This window comes from Triturus cristatus, chromosome 5_2 (genome assembly GCF_964204655.1).
Source record: "Triturus cristatus chromosome 5_2, aTriCri1.1, whole genome shotgun sequence".
Lineage (NCBI taxonomy): Eukaryota > Metazoa > Chordata > Amphibia > Caudata > Salamandridae > Triturus > Triturus cristatus.
Genome location: NC_140588.1, coordinates 144,952,070 through 144,970,043, shown reverse-complemented (window position 1 = coordinate 144,970,043; position 17,974 = coordinate 144,952,070). Strand labels below are relative to the sequence as shown.

Here is a 17,974-nt window from a genome sequence, read left to right as displayed (position 1 = left end):
CCCTTAAAGGAGGACTGCTGAAATCGGGAAGGCTGACGAAAAGTCTTGGCATGAGAGAAAGAAAAATCCTTACAAGAAGGCTGGCGACGGAAGGAAAAGGAATGCTTTCGCTGTTTGAACACCTTATGAAGCTTATCCTCAAGAGTGTCCCCAAACAGACGAGGACCAGTAAAGGGAAACCGCAAAGCCATGGACCTCTGCGCGGTGTCCGTATTCCAACCCTTCAATAGAGGAACCACAGGGCAAGGCAGAAGCGCGCACAGAATCAAAGACAATGTCCGAGAGGAATTCGGCTTGACGTTCCATGGATTCCAGCAAGTCCGGGCAACTGCCCCCCTCCTGCATCGTGGAAAATAAAGTCTTAAAGTCAGTCAACAGTGATTGAAAGACATAAGCCCCATAGACACCAGAACGGATAGCAAGGTGAGAGCCAGCATAAGACTTCCTCAATGCAGAGTCAATCTTCTTATCCACACCATCACGCAGAATATTATCATCCGCCATAGAAGGACGACCAACCAAACTCGCGACAATGGAATCCACATGCACCGACTCAGGAAACGATTCCTCCATGTCCTGCACAGGATACAGTTTGGACATAAAGCGCGGCATCATGATGTGATCCGGATCCTTCCATTCTTTCAAGAGGACATTCATCACAAAGGGATGGATAGGAAGAGAAGTAGTAACAGGCTTCCGAAATTGCGGCAGAACAGCATCCGAGGAAGTACTGGCCACAGCATCATCAGGAAACCCCATGTTCTCACGTACATGAGAAAGAAGGTCAGACAACAACTCCTTGGAAACATATTTGCCTTTCAGATCCACCGCCCCCAAGGAAGAGTTATCAGAAGAATCGTATGAAGAAATGTCCGAATAGAGGGCAACACCCCCACCAGAACGACTCCAGGCAGACTTCTTGAAGGACTTCATATCAGACAAAGTCTCCAAAATCAAGCGCTTCAGCCTGCCGTCATTCAACCGGGCACGCATCACCAGAGGAGCAGAATCCCCACTATCAGCTGGGGAAGAGGAAGAGGAGACAGGAGACACATGTCTACGCTTTTTCTGATGCTTCCCTATCATGAGCCAAGACAGGATACAGCAGAATGTAACCCCCACTCCATTTAAATAAAAAACAAACCGGAAAACCGATCTCGAAGCACCAGAAGGCCAAACAGCTGTGCAGAATCCTGAGAAGCGAGGTGGGAGGGGGCGTGGTCAAACAAAGACACAAAACCCTACCCAACATGGCCGCTGAACGCCGAAACGATGCGGAGAATCCAGCCCCGGCACCCAGCACCCACAAGGACTCCAGGAAACAGACGCCGGGAAACAGACGCCGACATGCCCTAAAACGCCGAGAAGCACCCTGGGGCCCAACCCAGGAGCCCAGCACAGAAGACGAGCAGCGGAGCACCCGGAGCCCAACCCGGGTGCCCCACAATGACCGCTCCGAACGGGAAGGCACGAATAGCACCAAACAGAGCACTCGGATCCCAACCTGAACGCTCCACATCACCAAAAAGAGTGAACACAGACTCTGGCAGCCCCAAGGCAGGAAGAGCCTGACAGAACCATTAAGCTCCAGCAAGCAGCAGCGGTCGACAGGTGGGACTACAGCCACAGCGCAAAGGACACGCAGCACAGGAGGACTCACCCGACAGCAGGATTCCGTGAAACCAGCGCAGCCCAGCAGTACCGGCAACCAAGAACCTGAAGGAGTCCAGGAAGCCCAGCAACCCGACTCAAGCAGCTCCCACGAAGGTCCATGGAGTCCAGCAGAGGAGAAAACTACAGGACAACACGAAGCAGGTAAGTGCCCAGCACCTACCCCAGCGTCCCAGTCAGGTCCACTGACAGGAAACAATCAGGATATGCTTTCTGTGGGCTATGTACTTATAGCCCCTGGCAGGAGGGTGGGTGGAGCCTAAAAGTGTTTCCTGTTTTGTTTCCTGTCAAGTGGAATACCTCATTAGTGATGACTGGGTCGAGGACGAGGGACGTAGAGGTAATGAGGCTACAATTTAGAGATGTGGCAGGCACAGCTAGGCTTCAATTAAGAATGGGGCTGGTGAGAAGGCAGGTGTTTCCAAAGAAGCGCCTTTATGTCACTCTATTCCCCAGGAGAGATGGACGCTCCATGCTCTTCGTAAAACCTGGCCATTGCCTGGCCTCTGCCTGTAAGGTTCCTTGAACGTCAGGCAGCTGAAAGGGTGCCAATGCTACACCATCATCTGAATTTCAGGGCACCCGTCAAGCACATCACGAGCAGCCATCTTTCTATAATAAAAAATAAATAAAGCAAAACCTAAATGGAATACATTAATTGCTGAGCTCAAAAAAGTATACAGTCAAAAGGAATCAATAACCAATTCATTCAATCCAGGAAGGTCTTAAGAGCCTTGCAGGTCTCCTCCCAGAGGAGATCTGAGATTTACTAGACTCCTCTGTATTGCGCTAGACAGAGGGTGGAGAAAACCGAATGTGATGTAAAAAATGAAGAAAAAAAAACACACAGATCTGCAACGAAGAATGTCAAAAAGTTATGTCATGCAAAGATGTATCTATGCATGTAAGTATGAGGTAATTGATAAACCTCTAACCTAGCTAAAATACATCAGGGCACTGTACAAGGTCAAAGGCAGAGATGCAGCCAGAGAGTACATCTCGTTGGGGATGCTGGATTCTGAGACGAGAGGAAGCTTGTTTACTGTGTTGTGATTTTCTTTGAAGACACCAAGGAAACTAAACGATCTTGTCAATTTTGGTGATTTCTGAGCATAACGATTGGGCAAATAAATCCAAGTAAAGAGCTTATGTCGAACAGTTTTGTTTTTACTTAACTCGGGCCCGACTGCGTTTAGCCTCTGTGCCAATAATGCATGCTTTCAAATATTCTGGTAGGCTATTCCATATCGACTCACAAGATGGCAGCAGATGACAAAATATGTGCAACTATGAATGATCTGTAACCTAAAAACAAGGGGAAGGTTGTTTGTGGCGGTGCCATTCAATATTGGGTGTAAACTTTAAAGAAGCTACTTAACATGCCCATCGATCCACTTAAGTGCTTTCTTTTTTGGCGGCCTTGATAACAGTAACCTTCGATTTACTCAGCAGCTCTGTTATGGATACACGTTTCTGCGTCTAGAAACTGCAGTTCTGGGTCTGGCAAAAAGCATGGTGTATACAACAAAACCATCAGGCAGGCCAGTTAGCACTTATCTCAGATAAAGATTTCCTAAATTGGTGCAAACACTTGTAAAGGACCCCTCGCTGCATGTTACGCTAGGATTTTTATCATTACATACATATATTACCTAGTGGCGGTCGCCACTAGGTAATTATAGTTCGGTCAACTGTCATGGAGGTCAATTCGCCAAGCGGTAGCAAAAGTGCCATCCCACACCATTTGACCTTTACTTTGACTCACACACACATGCTCACACATACTAACAAATTCACACACTCTAGTGCACGTAAACACACTCTCACCCGCAAGCATGCATACAACATTCATTTAACAGCATTTTTTACTTACATTAGCTTTCACAAATACACTAATATATACACTAATAGTAAATAATATTATTCACTATTTGTGTAATAAAAAAATGAGAAGAAACCAGGCAAGTGGAGCGCCAACCATTGTCCATTTGGAAGAGCTGCACCTGCTTTCCAGGCACTGATTTTGCATCCTCTGAGGCCAGGAGTCACAAAAGCAGTGCCACAGGTCACAAGGGGCAAGCCAGGGGTATCAACTGTGACCCTTGGCGACCCTTAAATAACATTCATGTCAGCTGTTCTATAGGAAAAGCACTTTTTGCGTTGCTAATAATTTAGGCACCGTTTAACGAATCTCTGTGAATGTTTCTAAAAACGTGCAACTTTAGACTAGTTTGCGCATGAAAAGTTTTGGGATAATCAGTAAAGCGGGTGCCGAGAAAAAAAAGGGGTCCAAAAACACAATCGCCATACATTTTCCATAGCCTTCTTTATGACGGGCTACAGCAAAAACCGCTGAACAGAATTACAATTTGGCAAGAAGCTAGATATTGTTCCATAGACTGTGCTATTTGTGATTTGGTAATTTCAGTAGTTTTTGGAAAATAAGGATAAAAAATAATTCTATATCTGGACGGTTGAGTCAACGACTCTTGCGGGAGTGCTAATTTAAAAACAGAGTGTCCTGAATGGCCCAGGGAGATTTATGTTGCTCTTTAGAGTAAGCCAAGCTCCCAAAATTACTGAATGCCTGTTCCAAAACAAATACCTTACTGCAGACAGCTTTTGTGTCACACCCCTGACAACCACCGAACCTACGATGAGAAAAGATGTTGATATGTGTGGAGAAATGGGTACTATAAACAGTTTTCACTCTATGGAAAGAGTTTATCCTGTTCCACACTGTTTGCAGACAGTGAAACTCGCATGAGAAATACACTACAGGGTATTAATAATTATCTACTAAGAACTGTGTTCACTCTATGCAACACTTGGCAAAAAAGACACTATTTGGTTAAAATAAGAAATGTCTGAAGGTGCTAAAGGTTATACTACCTGCAGCCTTCATACTGTGGTGAAAACTTTACAGGTAGCCCATCTTCTGAAGCAAAACAAGCACATGTACATTGCTTAATACCTGCTGCACATAGTCTTCTATGTTATGTAGAAATTGTCATGCTGAGATGATTCTATCTAATAACTCATGGTTGCTTACAATACTTAGGGGCGGATTATGAGTTTGGCGGTCCAGAGACCACAGTAGCGGTCCGACCGCCGTATTACGAGATTGTCACATTGCTGTTGGAAAGACCGCCAGCGAACCACGAACACTGCCAGCCAGTTGCAGACAGCTGCAGGAGCGGTGGGAGGAAAGCAGCGGTCATAGGGAGGTACAGAGAAGTTCACTGCCATCCATATTAGGAGTTGGCTTTCCGAAGAGTCGACCATGGCGGTGCGACCGCCTGCCTTGAGTAGGCAGAATCAAAGGGTTTGGGGTGCATACTCACCCATTTTCTGTTCTTACCATCAGATTCCCTTTCTCCAGGTCCCCCCTTCACAGCAGCATCTTTACACTAAAGAAAACTACTCTGTTGGCGCCGAAATACAGGTAAGTCCATTTTTGTATGATCTGCCCATTGACTAGACTGGCCGTATATGTGCCAGACTCCAGCAATGAGTAGGTGTTATTTTTACACATGTATCATGCACGTGTAAATTTGACAGGTGCAGACAAAATATACACACATGCATCGATAAATATGGAAAAACATTGACCACTGCCAGGAAGACCGCCGCCGACCCGTCGGATACATCGTGATACGGTGAACGGCACTGCATTCTTCTAGAGACCACGGTCATGGTTGTTGGGCGGTCGGGTCGCCAAACTGGTGATCAGGCCCTTCAAAAGTATGTAGAATTAGAATGTATGTAGAATCTTTACCCTAACATTCGTTTGTATCTTTCCAGGAGACAAAAGAAAATGTGGGATTCCCTCCCCTTCTGTATCTCATAGTGCTTCTCATACGACCAACAATACCTGTTTACATACAAATCAATTGTTATACTCTGCTTCTCATATCTCTGACTGTTATATTATATGCCAATATAACCAACAGAACTCCCCTTCCTCACTCCTTCCCACCTGTAACTTCTTTCGTGTGACTCTTTGCCCTTTTTCTGCAGAGCCTAAAAACTTGTGAGGATCATGCTGGACACGGGTTGTCAACTGTCACCTGCACACAGGGTTACTCTTTAATGAAATTATGCACAACATGTTCAATACCTCTACACACCTATGATGCATTAGGAGCACATGCGTTTTGTAAACACTAACACACCAATCAGCTGGACATAGGCTGTGCAGAATTAGTTAGGAAAGTAATATGGTAGCTCCCTGTCACTATGTATGCTGTACAACAAACTAACACTTATTGGATGATGTCATCAGTAATGTCATAAACTAGGTCATAGAACATGTCATGAGTGATGAAATAAGTGAGGTCATAAGCAGTGCGTAGTGGGGGCGCAAGTTATACTTAGCTATGCTAACTATAACTGGTCAATTTCTGTGTTTTTTTTTAGCTCAAAACATTATTCTTGTCACTGACAAATTCATCTAACTATAACATTACTTTAACCTTTGTTTTTTGCAGTGAACACATCTATCTATCGATCTATCTATGTACGTGTTTTCTGACCAAATTCCTACAAACCAAGCACAAATGATATATTTGTACGTGATTGTTCTGCTATGGTATCTATAACCTGGACTGCATTCATAGATTGCTTGGCCCTGGTGTTATGAGGTGGTTATTTTGGAGAACCCTTTCCTCTTGTAACTAGGCTATTTTAGAACATTTGTCACAATGTGACACTCTTGTGACCATTTGTGGTGGCTTTTTAAGGCAGCTACCTACAAAGGATTTGACATAGCACTGTCATGGCTATTGAGTTAACACTTTCACTAGGTATTGCCTATATTGGCTCTTTTTATATATTTTTTTTTGAGACCTGAAATAGGACAAATAACCTAAAACATGATATCTATGTTCCTCCATATGTCTCCACCGAGTCTATCTGAACTTAAGCACAGTTTATTTTTCCACCATACTGTAATAATCAAAAATGTTTTACAAAAAAGTTTGTCATCTACTCACCTCAATTTCCACATAATTGTGGAACTGGCACAGAGAAAGCCATAGAATGTCTAGACTGAAAGACAGAAAAATATAAGAGATTATTTAACTATAATATGGGCTGGTTGCATTGCAGCACATTACATCAACGTTGTAATATATGAAAACAACTATTGTGAAAAATATTCAGCAGGTTGCAAAGAAGAATGAGAAGAATGAGAAGATGGTCTTATGCTTGTGTTAGATCGTGCAGCACCTTCAGGAATTAAAGAGCATAACTTTGATTGGGGAGAGGAGAGTATTCAGCCACCAAGATTCACACACGGATTGGTCACACAACCAATTTTAAAATCCTGCAGCTAGAATTAGTGGCTTAACAAGGGTCGTGGGCCCCAACGAATGCAATAAAAATAGGCACTCTTACTCTTTGAGCAATCGGCCTTAAAAAGAGGCACAATTGGGGTGCAGTGGTCCCCTCACACCCTGGTTCACCAGTAAGACAGCACTTACTGTACTAATGATAGCTGGGCCTCTGGACATGAATGAATCTGTGAGCTCCTCTTCTTACCCGTCTTTCCTTTCTCCTCTCTATCTCATCTTATTTCTTAATCGTCTTCACCTTTTCTCTTTGCTCGTTTTTTACTCTCTCATTTTGATTCTTTTTCTCTTACCCCACTTCTGTCTTATCTTGTTTGAGCCATACCACGTCCCCTCCAGCTCCATTTATTTCCCCTGCCTTCTTTACACTGTACGCCACTTTCATGTTCACATCTGTATTGCCATTTCTTCCTCTCTTTCTCCCCCTGCTTTCACCTATTTTTCCTAAAATCCTTCTTTCTGACCCCTATCTCCGCTCAACCTCTCTTGCTGGTTCCCATTTTCCTCTTTTCAATCTCTTATCCTTTTCTGGGTCGCCCTTCACTCCCTATTAGCCTATCTTTGCTCCCGCTCACCTTTCCCTGACTTTCTGCTCCATTTTCTAGTTCTCGATTATCCTCTTCTCCCTTTCTCTCAGATCCATGGCTCGTCCTTTCGCTTTCTCTCCTTGCCTTCTTCATGTTTGCCCTCGCTCAACACTAAGCTTCTGCTATTTCTCCTCCATATCTCCTTCCATTTTCTCTCTCCTCTATCTACCATTTCGTTATTTGTGTCCTTCTTATCTTTTCTCTCTCCATTCCTCTCCTGTCCTTTCTCTTTCCTTCCATTCTCTGCCCTTCCTATCTTTTTTGACTTTTTTTATTCTCTGCCTTAGCTTTCTATTCATCCTCTCGCATCTCAACATTTTCCTTGCCCTCTTTACCATTTTCCTCTTTTTTCACTCCCATCTTTTTTCTCTCCTCTGTCAACTTCCATCCTTCTGGTTATTCTCTTTTTCTTTAAATCAACTGCTATCCTCTTTGTTCTCACCTCTCACTGTCCTTCCATAACTTCTGCTCCATCGTATTCCTCTCTTTCACTTCTCTTTTTTGTCATCAATTGCCTTCCTCTTTTTTCTTCTCTTCCTTCACCTTCATTCCGGTGTCTTTCTCTTGTGCTTTACTCTACTGTTTTGCAATTTCTTTTAACTCCTCTGCTTGCTCCCAATTGATTGTTTTACTCCACTTCAACTTCGCCCCAGCAATTCATCCGTGCCTCTCACGTTTTTCAGTTTCCCAACAGAACAGTCTTGCTGGTGTCTTTTGCACTCTACTTCAGTTAGAACTCATCCTTCCTCTGCTACACCATGTTCCCCCACAGCCTCTCTCCATCCCCTCTGAAGAGTAAGCAAAGACACAGGGCAGACAGTCGAAAAATGAATAATTGAGCAGTTGGGGCCATATTACAGAGAGTGTGCCGGGGTTGCAACGGGCGTTTGCGCCTGCGTTGCGCGCCCCTGGGCAGTTCAGTATTCCAGAAGGGGCTGCAGATGCTTGTGCAGCCCCTTCTGTAATACCGATAGCGCTGGGGCACATAAAGCACCAGCGCTACCCAGCAGGGGGTGTTCCCTCATTTGCATGGGGGCATGCCCCATGCAGATGTGAGAATCCCTTTGCCTCTGCGCCCATGCCGTATTACAGATGCAGGCGCAGAGCAAGAAGCTGTCAGGAGGCACACTGACAGTGCTCCACCTAAAAGATGGTGTACTGTCATTGTCATCCTGAGAGCAGCCCTCTGCAGGGTGCAAAGAGGGTTCTGTGGACCCCCCTGACATCCCCTTGCAGGGGGGTTCAGTCACTGACTGCACCCGCCTGCAAGGAGATCTCTAACCCTCCATCAAGGTGCAGGTGGGTTGCCATCTGCACTGTGAAAACACAGGATGGCTTTAAAGCAGCAGCTCTGTTTTTCACCTGAATGTGCTGCCCTGGGAGCAGCACAAGTTTGCGGCTGCCCTGGGGGCAGCACACTCATGGTAGTAGGGTGCATTTTCATTGTTTCCGAAAGGTGCACCTTTTAAAAAAGCCCCTCGCCCCCACTACTTACCATTGGTTGGCTTACACTTCACTCTGGTATCTTTGCTTACGATTGGCCAGTGTCTCCTGCTCCTTCCACCTGGACTTCAGCATTGGCCCTGCCATGGAGCATGGGCCTTGTACAGCTTCCTGTCTGTCTTAGTTTCACTGGCTGCAGACTCCTGCGGAAACTTTCTGTGTTTTTTAGTCTTTACATGCATGCTCAAAGAGTGCGTGTTTGTGCAGTCAGTCTCATGCATTTTGCTTTCTCCCTGCCCCAGTCTGTTGTTGGTGCTCCCTCCCTCCTCTCCAGCACCTACTTCGGCGGCTTGTTATATTGCTTTTATTGGAGGCTTCTACAATTGGAATCACCATAGGCAGCCCAGGCTGATTATTCCCTGGCCCACGCTATTCTCCCAAAAGGCCAGTACCTGCTCTCCTACCGCCTCTCCCATCCAGCAGTGTGGTACATGTTAATTGATCATGCTGTTCTGTAGCAAGGCAATGGAAGGAGCTGCAAACAAGCATTGGCAAAGCCAAAAGGTTTAGCCTATGCAAGATATGTTGGCTTTGTTAATGTTTTTTAGACATGTTACATAGAAGTGCAGGCTACTATGCAGCACAGCCTAAAGTAAAGAAAATAATAGCACTGTGACATAGTCAGTTGTGTTATAGCACCTTTATATCTCAACACTGGAACTATGTTGTTGTATTGCTGAGACAACCGTTTCCTTCAAGGGAACATGTGCCCAGATACACGACTGTGGTGCAATCATGTCCGAGGAACAGCAGTCATGGTGGAGGACATATACCTTTGAACTTCCATTCATTTACTATCTGAAGCAGGCTGTCTGGTCAGGAGAGATGTCACATGACAACAGATGCAACTGGTACATTCCACAAGCAAGCACACCATCCTCACATACATCGGAAAACAAGCAGCTCCAGTGAATTGTAGATCCTAGACAGGAGTCAACCTGGATGAACGAAATAAAACGCAGCCATAACTATCAGCGCGGTGATGCATTCACTCCTGCTGATGCCCTCACTCTTACGGTTTGATCCTCATGGGGCTTTCCATAAATACACAGACCTGCTTGCCTATGGTGAAGCTGGCACTATTTAGTGGACTCCACATCATGCTTTGTTTAATTGTTATGGTTGCTGCACTGAGTTTTGCCCACATGTTTATACCCATTACATCCTGATGATGACCAGGGCCGGACTGGCCATAGCAGGCACTGGGCATTTCCCTGGGAGGATGGAAGAGTGGGGGCTGATTTTGCAGCAGTGGGGGCCATTTTTCTTACTGTGGGCCAGTGTTCCGATATATCGGCCCCCAGTAACAAAAGCAGCAGGGAGGCTGGTCCGTCAAAATTGCCAGGGCTGCTTTGGGTTAAGAGTCCAGCCCTGATGGTGACCCACGGATTAGTCCAACTGGATCAAAACTTTATCGACGTTAAAACAAGTGGACCATTTTTGTAAATGGAACAGTGTATATTTTCCATCTTTCTCATTTAAATTTTGATCCCTTATGTATATTCCTCCTGTCACTCGAGAACATGTACATATAGACTCTTCGTTTATCCAGTTTGCATGAGCACTTCTGAAGCACAGCTCCATTTACTCACTGATCTGTGACTTTAATACACTTTATCGTGATCTAGTCAATACAATAGGTTTTTCAATCTAAATCTGAATGGTATATTACACAATAGTCGTTAATTAATGTCCCTTAAATCAATTGAACAATGTATATTGAGATGATAAAAATTGCACTTGTAGGAATCCTTCATTTAAAAAAATGTAGTGGTGACAGACAAACGACAGACAGACAGACAGACAGAGAGATAGACAGATAGATATTGACACTGCTTATTTCTATAGGGTAAGCACCGTTTTGATAAACATACCCAAAGGTTTCTACTCAAAAATCGCAGCTGGTCCACAAAAAGTAGGCGAGAGCACCAATGTCGGCCCTTTGAAAGCCCTGGTCAAAGCTTTTTGTAGTTAATTTCATATTTTTTGTTGTTTTAGTAGAGCCAGAAAACGACGAAGACATAATTTGCCACTAGAGGGCAATGTTGTACTGTTGGATAAAATGTTGTAAGGCAACCTAGGTATTTTATGTCAGCACGCCTATATTTTTGACAGTTACTTCCAGGAAGTAATTAGCACGAGGGCAATACTTAATGTGCGTAAGAAATAGCACAACACTCCTTTTTGGAGACGGTGACGTCTTTTTTGTCATCATACCATGACGCAGAGCAAAAAAAAGAAAGACAAAATGAATCTAAAAGGAGAGAAAAAAAGATGGGTAAACGGTAAACCGAGAAAAAGGGGAGAAAAAAAAGACCTACATACCTGATAAAAATGGGGATGCGTAGTTATTGGAATAACAAAGCATGGGGTGGATTTAAGATTCGACAGCCTTTTTTTGCCGTTTTTAAATAGCTCAACCTCGACCCCAAGGTGCCAAAGAGCTTTACATGAGCACCAGCTGCATTACCCAAAGTCACATTAATTAAAAAAAATAATAATAATGCGCGGGCAAATTAAATTTTTTTACCCAGAATTACAGAATGTTAAGCCGACACCGAGACACTCGAACCTGTTTACTTGGTTCCAAAGTGGGCAGGTCTGGCTGTAACGCCACATCCTTGGCAATCAGCACCCCGGCATTCAGTAAGTAGCAGGCTCCCAAGAAAAACAAACACTTTTTTTTTTTTAACAGATGCTTCACTGCTCGACACTCAAAACTCTAACACTGGGATAAGTGGGAACGTGGGCAAAGACAACGAAGGACTCAACCAACCTAGGGCATAATTGTAAACTCTCACATCGAGAGTGTATAAAAGATGTATACAGATTTAAACAGGGTGGACTCGTATCAGAAGTGACACAAACATGGTAAGTGTAGTACATTGTGAAAATTCAGAAAATTAGGTTAATTCCATCAGTTTCAAGGTTAAATTCATTTTCCCCTCTTGGACTGCCTGATTGATTATTCGACAGAAATAGGATCAGATTTGAGAAAGAACCATACAAACCAATAATCAGTTTGAATACGAGGAATGCGCTTTAAGATGGGAGCCAATTATAAACCTTTGTCTCTGTTGTTTCAAGAAAAACAGCGACAACGGTTTATAATTGGCGCCCATCTTTCCTCTAGAAAGCACAGCCCTCTTTTTCAAACTGATTATTGGCGCATTACTTCCCGCCGCCTGGTATGTTCAGTGCAATCAACTGCTGCATAAAAGCCGCCTGCACTGCTGATCAAAGAAGGAGACACTCGATTTTCCTTCCCAAAAATTACACTACTCTAGCTTTCCATCTCTCAAACCAATGCCGGAAATGTGAAAAATGTACTCCTGGAGCCCATAAATTGGGAGTCACTGTGTGGCAATAGAAAGGGGGTGGAGTCACAAGGGGAAAACGGAAGAAAAACAGATTCCGAGAGCATATACATTAATTTATTTTTAAAACAACAGCGCAAAGAAATTGTCAAAAAGGGCAACCGTGACAGTAAATCTGTTCTGACTTGCTTAATTGGCCACAAAGAGTGCAGTTTTAAATGTCTTACAGGGTGAAGGAACCTGCTGCAGAGATGTTTGTGCGGCCAGCATGCCCTAATCTAGAAGGAGGGCCAGGCACACCCAAGGGGATTACCTGGCCCACTCAATGCCAACCCACAAGTAGGAAAGCACCCATTTCTGCTTTATTTTTTTTAATGTTTCACTTCGGCATCGGTCTGTGCTTTTTGTCTATCCCATTAGCAAGTGAGCAATTCCATGTTTTTTTCCAATTGCTCATGAGGGGCACCCCCAAACTTAGTGAGGCGTGAATTTCTATATCCAGAGTTTACTCTGTGCACTACTGGGTCGCAGCGTTTTTCCTAGAAAAATACAGGCCATTTCTGAGATTCTGGAAGGGTCTCATGTTGTTGCCCGAATAGAACCCCGTCCAGGCGGTGAGCACTCCCTCCCCGCTCCCCCCTGGTTGTTGCCATCGCTGCGCGCTTTTCCCTTAATTAGCACTTGACCACTTCTTGGTGCCTGAAAAGGTCGCACTTTTATTTTTACAACAAACATTTTGTAACATGAAATCTTCATATTTCAAATTTCAACATTCATGGTCTTGCTATAGTCCTTCAATGACCATGTTTCACTTTTATCTATTGTTCATTATTTTCTCTATTCGCATTCTGGACCCAGCCGCCCCAATTGCCTGGGAGAGGAGGGAGGTGCCCCAATCCCTGTGTTTCGATTCACGGGTCTAGGCTTCAACTTGCTACCGATTTGGAGGGTGTCCCTTTCTGGGCATGCCCGGGCTGCAAGTGCCGTCCCGCTCGTCCTGTATCCTTTCTGGGCCCTCCCTTCTCCCAGGGGACTCTGCCGTTTGGCATCCCAAGGACCTTACTTGAGCATCTACTCTATTTTCTTGCGGCTGGGTCCTTGTCATCTTCTCCGTCTGGTACCCCTGCCGTAAGGCATCCCCGGGGTCCTGCGGGAGTGTCATCTCTGTTCTTTCTCTGGCGGCACGCCGCCCAATGGCTCCCCCAGTGCCCCTGGCGTGAGGCATCCAAGGACACTGTGTGAGCCTTTCATCTATCTCCTAGTACTTTCGTTCTCTACTAGGTTCCTCGTGTCAGCTCCGCTACCCTTCCCCCCCTACGGCTGCGACGCCCGTATTCATAGGTGAGGGTGGGTGGGCTTTTCTTCTTCTTCTGACGCGAGGGGGAGCCTTGGAATTGAATATCCTGGGCCGTTGGCCCCTTTTAACCTCCCCCTTGCCTACCTTTCTCGCCCCCTGATTGGGGGGGGGGGCTTCCTTTGTTTGTGGGCCTATCATGCCCTCCCCGGCCTAGCCGGGTTTCCTAATTGCGGGGGCGTGGCGTGGAGGGGTCCCGCCGCCGGCCGGCGTTCTACTCCAGGCCTCTATCGGGTCTGGCTTTGCCTTCCCCGGCCTGGGTCCTAACTTTGTGTAATACAACAGTTGTGGAAACCAGCTCTATCAATGTTTTGCCTCCAAACGTGTCTTTGTTGGTTGAAGCAGAGAGAGAGGCAAAAAGCTGGCCCTACAAAGTCTGAGGAAGGAATTTGTTCAACTGGACGCAAAAGTGGCACTGCTGTACCGGTCAAGACTCAAACTAATGAAGAGTGCATATGTTTGGGAAAGACAACTCTGTCCAGCCTTTCTGGGGGACTGCAAAGGATGGCATGCTCAAGCAGTGGGGGAGGCCGGTATAGGTGCCTGTGGGGGCAAAAAATTCCTCAGGGACTCCGTTCCAACCATTTGAATACTTGGTGAATTTAAGTAAAGCTATATAAAATATAGAAACAATTTTCTTTCAACTAACCACACCAAAATACGTATACAAATATTAAATAACAATTGGATAACTGTTACCATATGTAATACGGTCCTATATTGTCATTTAATGATTTTGGCGATATATACAAACCACATGACCTTCAGCCTTGTGGGTTTTGATGTCACAAGAACCCCTCAATGGCAATATTGGACCACAATACAGAGTGAAATATGCTATTTATTAAAACGTACCCTCACCACCATGAAGGGTCCTCCATGCCTCCCAGGGCACTGCACCCTTGAGAGGCGTAAAAGTGTAGCAGGGGTGTCATGGGCCCTAGTGCAAGCAAGGAAAATGTGACCTCCATCCACTGGCTGGATAGTAACTGACAGGCAGAGTTTGGGCCCATTGGGCCCCTAAGGCCCCTGAGTCTAGTTGACACTACACCTGCTGCACTATTGATAGCTACACCCCTGGAGAAGCTTCCTTCACTTATTTACCCACTGAGGATCTCCTGCACTGCAACCAAAGCTGCCTTCCTGCTGAGAGTGTAATCAGCAAGAGGCCCAGTCCAATGCGGTGCAGCCTCAGACTCCGTTTTCATCTGAGGCCGAATCCAATGGTGAGCCGTGCAGCACGGCCAGAAACCCAGTAGAGTGTTCTTATGCCACAGGCTATCCTTTCATCAGAAGGCCAGCCCAGTGTGGCACGGTCTCAGGATATCTTTTTGGTGCTCCACATATTAACCCTGCCAGGGCCCTTTCATTCTAGTCTGACGACATTAATTGTGACACAATTTACTTTTAAAATACAAACAATTCATTTGCGGAATTAGTCCACCCATGGCCCATGTTGTTACTTGTGTGACTACTTTAGCATATTCATTTCTTCACCTCAAATGTAAAATGCAAGTAATTATTATCCTGATGCTAACATGGACATGAGCAGGAGTGCTTGGGAACAAAGCAAACCAGGGGGGCCATGCCCCACCTTCCTGCTACTCCATTAGTTCCGCCACTGTGGTCAAGGATGTGGCAGAGAGACACTGTTTGTGGTTCTGCGTTTGCAGTTATGTGTCATCTTTTTGGACTAGAATTTCAGGTGGATGGTGGGACCAACTGGTTATTCAATGGTTAGCTTATCGAGGCAGTTATTCAATTGCCCCTTCTGCCTGTCTTTATATGTCTCCCACCCTCTCCTATTTGGTCCTCTCTGTCTGGTGCCATAGGGGCCATTGATTTTGACTGAGGTGGGGTTGGTTGAAAATGAATAATTCCGCAGTGAATTTCATTTTGATGTAATTGTTAAATGCACTATACCTACAGACAATATACTAAAGAGGGATGTTGCAGAGCTTTCTTATAGACATGGGGTTCTTGTCATTATATACGGTTTTGCATATATCATTTAACATTTTTTAAGACAAAGCACAATTTGTCGATGTATGGTCCGTCCCAGAAGCCCCGGAGGTGAACCACTAACCAGTGGCATAACACAGGCCCCCGCAGCCCCCACAGGGGGGGGGGGGGGGGGGTGCAATGGACCCTCTCAGCACAGTACTGAGGCCTGAGCTCCAGATTAAATCTGGAGCGGGGGCCCCTCCATGTACCTTGCAGGCCCCTCAACTTTTGTCACGCCAGTGCTACTAAATCAGCGTAAAAGTTTCTTTTTAAATTTGCAACTATTGACCGTTGACACTGTTGCAATGTGTAAACAGAAGTCTGCCCAGCAAGGACGGAAGCTGATGTTATCTCACCTATCTACTACCCATCAACAACTGAACAACAGAGTATCTTATGACTCTCCCACTGCAGCAGAAGACAAAACACGCAAGCTCCCATAAGATGATAGTTAAGAGTTGCAGGCAGTAAAATGGGCCCTGAGCATGGTCAACAGTCATGCGCATCAGATCCAGGAAATGTAACTTTTACTTCTTAGATATGTCCACATTGGACACGTTTTTTTTCTACTCGCAGTTTTGACTGAAATGTGCCTGTTGCAAAGCACATCATGTAACATGCAGATCACAGATTTGTATTTTATGTAGATAGCTCAGTGTGTTACTGCTTTTGTAACATATCATAGTGATTGATTTGCAGTTCATAAGCTGCTATCCTTATAATGTAGCACATTGAGCTATGAAGCAGCATCGAGGAGCTGTGTTAAAATTGCAATATAAGGTTTCAGAACCTTATTTTTTGCCTATATGTCGGTATTCTAAGGTCGCTAAAAGGGTTAATTTGGGCAGTAATAAACTTTTATTTGTACAGCAACCCTAATCACGGTGGTATCTTTTAAATCCTAATCTTGTAATTCATGCAATCTTAACATATAATGCCTACCAGTACAGACAGTGTGTGACTCAAACACCTTCTAAATATTACTTAACATTTCCTGTACAGAGATTTACAAACTTTTATTATTTATTGTCTCTGTATAGAGTGTGTGAGAGTGTGCTTGTGAGAGGGATTTAAAGCGCCCTGACACCTTTTATTGGGATGAGTAGCATCATAAAAGAAATGTAAAACATAAATTAGTAAACTTGTCATAGAGACAGATACATCTGACATTCTTGCAGTGCGTGCATCTCTCTTACATACAGGGTTGAATAAAGTTTTAAAAAAGGCCTCCACATCTTAGTTTCTCTTAAGTACTTGAGAAGTGATAAACTGTCCCTTTGTTTCCCTTCATTGCATTGGCATCTAGGTGTTGGACTCCAGCTACCTTGCAGTCAGGATGATACTCAAACAAAAGGAGGGCAAATGGCCTTTTTAAAGGAGGTCTTTGTTTTGTGCCCAGCCGGAAGTGAAAATAAGAAAGTCCTCTTACCGCCTGCAGATTGCAGCTCCGAACAGAAATCAGGCAACATGCAGGCGCTGCAGAATGTGTCTTGCGGCAGAAAGGTACACTGCAGCAAATTCAGCATATTTCAACGGGGCCAACCCAGATCAAAGATCCAGCTAACTAATAGCTGCTGGATCTGGGATCCGGGTGAATCTTCCTCATTAAAAACTTATATCTTTAGCGACTCCAATAGAAGTTCATCGGAAGATTAATTGGTCATGTTTTTTTTTTTGTGGTTTTTTTAAGTCTCCGGCTCTGAATATTGACAAAGCAACCCTTCTGGCATGAAATCCAGGATTTATGCAGCTTTCCATAGTTAACCCTGTGGCTTTTTGACAACCGCAAAAATGAGAAATCAGCAGTTAGAGGTTATCTATGATACATTGTGGAGAATGTCAGAAATTGATGTAAGACAATTACCCAGTACCCACATGAATTATGCAGTACCCACATGTTGCACCTGGTCTCAAAAACTGAAGTAACGTTTTAGAACTCCTTCTGAAGAGTGCATGTTTATGAGCTCAACCTTTTGCAATATCAACTTGCCATTCCTAGCTCCATGATTACACTACATGGCTTCAAGCCTCAGTGGACCACTGCAGTTTCTCTCTGTTCTGTAGTTGAGAACAATCTCTGGAAACAATATATATACTGATAAAATGCACAGAAATGCCATTATAACCACCATTTTTCCTACAAAACAGTTGAGATGTATAGTAAATGCAAATTGTATTTATATTGCG

The 17,974-nt window shown here is 44.6% G+C and overlaps 1 protein-coding gene across 1 annotated transcript in view; it reads right to left on the bottom strand.

The window, feature by feature from the left end:
* The window catches only part of LPCAT1 (lysophosphatidylcholine acyltransferase 1), a 445,025-nt gene that overhangs the window by 84,109 nt on the left and 342,942 nt on the right, over positions 1-17,974 (bottom strand). The window contains exon 8 of the mRNA XM_085606924.1: positions 6,666-6,720. Coding sequence (XP_085463050.1) covers positions 6,666-6,720 — 55 coding nt within the window. The remainder of the gene's footprint in view (positions 1-6,665; positions 6,721-17,974) is intronic.